At 37.3% G+C, this 6,788-nt stretch overlaps 1 protein-coding gene across 10 annotated transcripts in view; it reads right to left on the bottom strand.

The window, feature by feature from the left end:
• Nucleotides 1–598: 598 nt before the first annotated feature.
• The window catches only part of TEAD1 (TEA domain transcription factor 1), a 160,602-nt gene continuing 154,412 nt past the window's right edge, over nt 599–6,788 (bottom strand). For all 10 annotated transcript variants that reach the window (XM_074917839.1, XM_074917840.1, XM_074917841.1 and 7 more), the window contains one exon: nt 599–6,457. In XM_074917839.1, coding sequence (XP_074773940.1) covers nt 6,344–6,457 — 114 coding nt within the window. In that variant the 3' untranslated portion in view covers nt 599–6,343. The remainder of the gene's footprint in view (nt 6,458–6,788) is intronic.

Raw genomic sequence — 6,788 nt, 5'->3', positions numbered from 1 at the left:
CCTGTATCATCACCTCTCACCATATCAAGTACAGCTGCTAGCTGAGGGGCAAGTGGTTTAAGAAAAAACAAGAAATCAAGTCTCTTGAAAAATGTCACATTTTTAGGATCTTAGTTCCCACAGAGCTCAGTGTCCTTCTGCACACTCAGATAACTGCTGTGTTCCTCAGTCCGTTCTAGTTGCCAAGTTAATGATGTATTTGATAGCACTTCTTATTAAGATTTTGAACAGGTCCTTCCTGCTTCTGGAATAAAGGGAGATGAGTGTTTTTTTCCCATTAAAACTGTATAGTTTTAAATGATGTTTCCAAAAAACCCTCCACCGTTTCTTTAGGAAGACTCACAAACTAGAGGTAGTCACCTTTCTTGATGATAAAATGCCAGAACGCAGATGGACTTGTTGAACACGGCTTCCAGATGTGCCAGCCTCGAGCACCTTCCCTGCAGGTTTTTGTAAGTCCTGCTGGACGTCCATTGCACTTTTAGGCGGGGACACAGATACTGCCGCAAATCTGGCCTTGTGCTACTTTGGGAAATGCTTTTGAAGATGCACCCACCATTAAAGAGATTGATGTAAGAGATGAAGATAAATGCACAAAACACTTTCATTTTCTTTATTTTCAATCGATACTGTATGAATACAAAGTTTCTAGAAAGCTACAAAAATTCTACCACTTTATCAAGAAGGCATCAAAATGTGTCACTTTGCAAAGACATGAAAACACCTGCAGTAACCGACACAAAAATAGCATTTTTAGAGTGATGAAATAATTGCACTTAACTGTCATGGATATTAAAGTTATCACACATATGTACCGCGAAAGCTAGAATACATATTTTTTTTTTTTTACAAAGCACTTTATAAAAAAATTCTCTGCACACAAAACCTATAATTTTCATATTACTATCATACTAAAGATAAATTCACTTTAAAGCCAACACTTAAAACATTTTAAACAAAAAAAGGTACCAGTACCTACACACAGACAATAACAAATACAAGAATACTGTACTGCCAAGAGGTTTGACTGAAACTCCTTTTGAAAGCTTCTGCAAATATGTTAAGAAAACATCGGAGAACATTCACTTTTTTCAAAGAGCCTTCCCTCACTGTCTAACCTAGAGGTACTTTATCATCAAAAGGCAAGTTCTACATCAAAAGTTACCAGCAGCAGTACAATATTAAAGTAACCACTGACCATATATGAATATGCTTAAGTCACAAACCCATTTTATACACATTACACAAATAAACATAAAGTGAGAATTCCATTAAGTCATTTACAAATGTGAACAAATGCACATGGCAAAAAAACCCCAAAACAAAACAAAAACCCAACCTGTTTTACATAAAATGTACTGAAGAATTAAAGGCTATTCAGGTTTTCAATGTTATAAAATTCTTTTGTCTTTTTTTTTTCAGGCACATATTGTATTTTTTGTCTGCAGTCATGAGCCTGAATCAGAGGCCCATAAAACAAAACAAAACAAAAACAAAAACACATATTCTGTAAGGAGGTAACAGGGATCCATCTCCTTTTAGTCAACTGAGTGCATTTAAGATTTAATTTACATACTAGAACTAATTACATGATCTCAGCAAGAATGACCTGAAAAGTTAAAAGATGAAGATGTCCGAAGTGTTTCTTGTACTTTGACTTATCCAGCCTCAGTCTTTTTTAGGGGGCTAAACATCTCATTAGGAAAGATAAGAGGGGGAAAAGAGATCATCCTGAGAAAAGTACAAAACCGGACCGTGTTATCCGCATCTGCTGTGTGACCGGGTACATTATCAGCATGGGTCGGGTAAAGGGTAGACAAAAGGTTTCTCAGTACGACTGATTGTGTGATCCAGGAAAACTGTGAGGGGGACCGCTTCAGAAAGCAAGTACGCCCTAGGACTTGCAGTGGAAAAATAAATAGGTATGGATTAGTATGTCAAATGTTGTATCTGCCTTGAACTGGCCAGTTACTTACATTCAACATCAATGTACACCCTTCATTATTTCAACGAGCCTATACCGTGGAGGTTTTAACGGAAGGAGCTACTGCCAAACTTAATGAGCTGTAGCTGTGGTAGAGAGGGAAAGTGAGAAACAGGCATTATATCTGCAATTCCTTCAAAACAGTGGTGCAGTACCTAAATAAAATCATTTTGGAATTCAAGTAAGTAAAACTACATTTGTTAATAGTAATTTTTAACAGCCCCAAATGGTACCATTATGCTTGTTTTAATGAGACAGAAGTATAGTTAATTACAAGTACTGACTAGTACAGCTCAAACATTTGCTAAGAACTGAAAATATATGCTCTATTTGTGGGGCGAAAGTATCTCTGCCCTACCTCAGTCTCATTGAGTTCAACAGGATTACTTGTTTTATAGAGGTAAGTGAGATTTAGACCTTGAAGGAATAACAAAAATAATATTTTAGAGACAGGGAACTTGAATTATCACAATATTTACCACACAGTGTCACAATATTTCTATATATAAAAAGTTAATCTTAGTTTTCATCAAATACTTTAAAAATCAAGTTAAAATTGTATTCACAACTATATAATCCCTCTGACAGCTTTTGGTTTTGCTGATATTTGTTCTTTCTAACATTGTTGTCTTAAAATCGTGCTCCTCTTCCCACCAATTTTAGCTGTAGTGTACAGTATGGCCCCCGTTCACAGAAGGTATCAACTACAGGCACATTATTAAGAGGAGCTAATGTTTTTTTCCAAGACATCATCTGGGTGAAAAAATAAACAAAACAACCCTGTGTTTTGAATCGCGCTGGCCAGAGTTTCTCTAACAGCACCTTCATCCACAATGCTCACACTCAACATTTCAATGCTTAAAAACACACAATTGCATTTACCCTAGCTGTTCTCTGTTCTCCACTTTCATCATTTTATGCATCTGACTTTCAGCATGCACAACTTTGTAAACAAAATCTTCTGTCTAACAAAAAAAATCTTCACAGATAGCAAAATATTCTTAGAGGAGAACAATAAAGTCACATTTGTCCACTGTCTGAAATTCTGCAGTATATGGATCTCTCATTATGCAGATGCATGACTGGCTGAAGAGAATATAAATGTGAATCATTTTTATATCACAGACAAATCAGTTGCTGGTTTGCAACGCTGTCAGAAACGGCAAACAGTAGATTATTTTTCAGCAGGTTGAGCAAAATTACTTTGATATAAATGGTGCTCTTTTGTGAATGGAGGCCTGTAGATTCAACTTATTCCAATAAACCAAAGGCATTACGGTGATAACTAAATATTTTTGGTCTCTCTACAAATTGTCATTATTATGGCAGCACTTTTCTAAGCTGGAATTTCAAACCAAAGGCACTTTCATGCTAGAGTGCAGAAGAGTCACAATTAATTATTTGGTCATGAAATTTAAAAAGGCAGCATTTATTAATACAATTCACTTTTCACGGAGAACTAAGAATCTGTAACCTTTCCTTTTGGTATAGGCATTTAACTGCGTAGTAATGGGACTGACTTGTACAGAAGGTTGGTTTAGACCAAGCAGTCAAAGAGCATTTCTGTGGGAAAAAATACAGATATTTTAAAAAATGGAACCAATTAATAAAACAATATATAAAATTTATGTTAAGAGGCTAAAGGTACTTCTAATATAATGCTAAGGCACTGCATATTGTAATGCTTTGGCAGCTCTCAATTAAAAGGTTCCTACAAAAAAGTAACAGTAACAAGATAAATTCTTCCAGCTTACAAAAGAGCTCACAGTTTACAGGCAGCCTGTTGGACTACACACCCTACAGCGAACAGTTGAAGGATTAAGGCTTTTAAGAATTAACATATACAGGGTATGGATCATTTACAGAAGTGTAAAGAAAAGACGATGGAAGTAGTTTCCCTAATATTACATATGTGAACACCAATAAACATTGTGACTTTTTATACCCTATAGTTATGGCATATGTATTGTGCCAGATTCTATTAAAAAAACTGTACCTGGTTTTGCAAATTGACTTACATACTTTATATGCCTCAAAGAGTTTGCTTGTTATTAAAAAAAAAAAAAAATAAAAAAAATCACCAAAACCACAATTCAAACCCTAAAATAAAAGATAACTTTAGAATAAAACAAAAAAGTAGTTTTTGACTTGTAACACCAAGTGCTTACAATAAAGGGCTACCGTTAGGCTGTTACAATGCAGTGCTTTTCCTGATGTGATTGTTAGTGTTAAAAACGAGTGTTAAGAGACCTTACCATGGACATATTTTCTCTGTTCAGTTCATGGAATATAAACCAAAAGATCATCAGCCCTAATATCCACAAGCAGGTAACAGCTAGACATCACAGCAATCATCCACCTACTGGCGTTAGCTCAGAGGCAGGCTAAGGAATTTAAGCAGTTGCCCTTCCCCTCAGTGATGTTTGTATTGTCCTCTAACCTGAGTCTTCACCAGTGTTAATGTGAACACGGTCTGACGCAGACATACAGCAACCCGCTACCTCATCTAGGCTATGCTCTAGTCTAGATAATTCAACAATGGGCAATTCTGACAGAAAGGACTACGCAGAAATATCGTATTTAAAAAAAAAAAAAAAAAAAAAGAGACTGGCTTTTTTGAAGACTACAGCACTGTGCCTGGGAGTAAATTCTAGACTTAAATTGTGCATGGGCACATATCAGTAAAGGGCAGGGAGGAGGGACCTGCTAAACTTTAACTTCTTTGATTCAGGACTGCGACAGACCTTCCCAAGAACGCTCTTTGCCGATATCTCATGACCGATTTTTAAGGTGGCTTGTGCTTGGCCGGGCAGCCCTCAGCCTTTCAGGCAAACGTTTCGCATGAGAACCTGCTGCTGGCCCAGCACCTGCTGAAACTGCTGCCCAGGCAACTGAGGGGCAGTGCTGGGTGTGCAGCAGAGGAAAAGAAATGGAGCAACACTTGCTGGTGTAGCCAGGAGGAATGAGACTACTTCTCTCCCGTGTGCGTACCTCAGACAATCACTCACACCCACATCCGTGGTTCGAATCCTTACAGTATTAAAATATCTCCAGCTGTACTTCACTTCCTGGAGTCTTCCCTGAATATATCAGAAGGATGAATACTACCACATCTGGATGCAAAAGGACATCAGACCCCACGTGGTATGTACGTGTTTGTTTCAAATAAGGTCTTCACCAGTTGGAACTGGAGAGACAACTGGGAGAGGTGTAAGAGCACCATGGTAAAGAGGAAATGGAGGAAAAAAAAAATCTCCACTTTCCCATCTTCTTAGCCTGATGTTGGTTGTGATTTTCTAGTGTCTCATAGATATTAAAGCTGTTGATCCTTTCAGAGGTGTACGTATTCTTCTTTCAAACACGTTAGTGTTTTGCTTTCAAGTTAACGAATTACTCGATGCTGTCGCAATGTCAGTTGTTTCCGTTCATCTGTTAATTTCAGAGCTGCAAGTTTTTCACTCATTAGAAAACATAGTTGTCCATATAAAATATAACTGCACACACAAGACTACATATAATGCAAGTCTAAATCTTCAGTATTTACCTACTTATTGCAAAATGAGCCATCTTTTTCATTAAATAATCAAATTTTCATATTAGTACAATACAGCTTTATACTCTTTTAAAATACACTAGATATGTTAGGGATAAGGGATGATGTTTTCTTTCTCTGCAATACTTGTTTGAAAATTTAATGGATTAGAAGATTAGTTTTAGTGTTGAGAAAAAAATACAGAATTTGCCTAATTTTAGGACCTGTCTGTTTCTATCAGGCATTTCTTAAGGCTATATTTTTCATTTGGTTTCAAACAGAAAAATGTTTTCATTTTAAAAAATAATTTAGTGAATTACATTCGTCCATATCTTCCACCCTAATTAGTTACAAAGATAATTCTATAAAGATTATTAACTTTGTGTACTCATTTACAGTTATAGCTAAAGATTCATTTCAATTTCACTTGCATTGTAAAACAAGTATTTCATGTTGGAAAAAAACCCAAAATAAATTCTTATAAATGCTGTCAGTTTTTCCCCATGGCAAATGCTCTGTCATACATTTTTCTACCAGAATTAAAAATAGGCCTCCACAGACAGAGGCGTTAGGTTCTTAAATACAGTCTTCCCAAAGAACTGTGGTTTACAAATTTGAAGAACACTTAGTTTTAGAAATAATTTTTACAACTGTACCAGAATTTCACAGCTACAATTATATATGAACACATTAAAAATGACTTCACTAAAACAGGATTTAGAAAAATGTGGGTGAAAGTTGGGCCAGAGGCACTGCCACTTAGTGTTGAGGTTTACAGTCTGTGTTTTGATAAAGAAGTGAAATGAAGTGTATATATAAATAACTGCTCAGTCCTTTACAAGCCTGTAGATATGATGCTGTGCTCCATGTTCGCTGTTGGACACTTCAAATACACAAGCCATGCAAAGCAGGGTTTCTTGTGTATCCCTGTTTGTGACAACCTGTGGAGGGGAAGGCAGAGGTAGACAATATATTACAAACTTGGAAACACCAGGGCCAGAACAAAAAGCGACTGGCTTAATTTAGACAATCTTTAGGCGTGACTGAAAGGCGCGCCCTCCCGCTCTCTCTTTGGCAGTTTAAACTGATCTCTGCGAGGGTGCCCACACGCTGTGCTCTGGGGCCGTTCCTCCCAGTGGAGGGCACGGAGGTTCACCCCACCCTGGGCCTTCTTGACCACGACCTGCCATTGTGTGGTCTTGGCTCAGCCTCCCTCGGCACGAGCACCACTTCAGCAAAGGGGAACCAGCACACCTTGTCCCCTTGCGACTG

This window comes from Athene noctua, chromosome 14 (assembly GCF_965140245.1).
Source record: "Athene noctua chromosome 14, bAthNoc1.hap1.1, whole genome shotgun sequence".
NCBI classification, from domain to species: domain Eukaryota; kingdom Metazoa; phylum Chordata; class Aves; order Strigiformes; family Strigidae; genus Athene; species Athene noctua.
The sequence above is the reverse complement of the archived record's forward strand: the minus strand, read 5'-3'. Positions and strand labels throughout refer to the sequence as shown.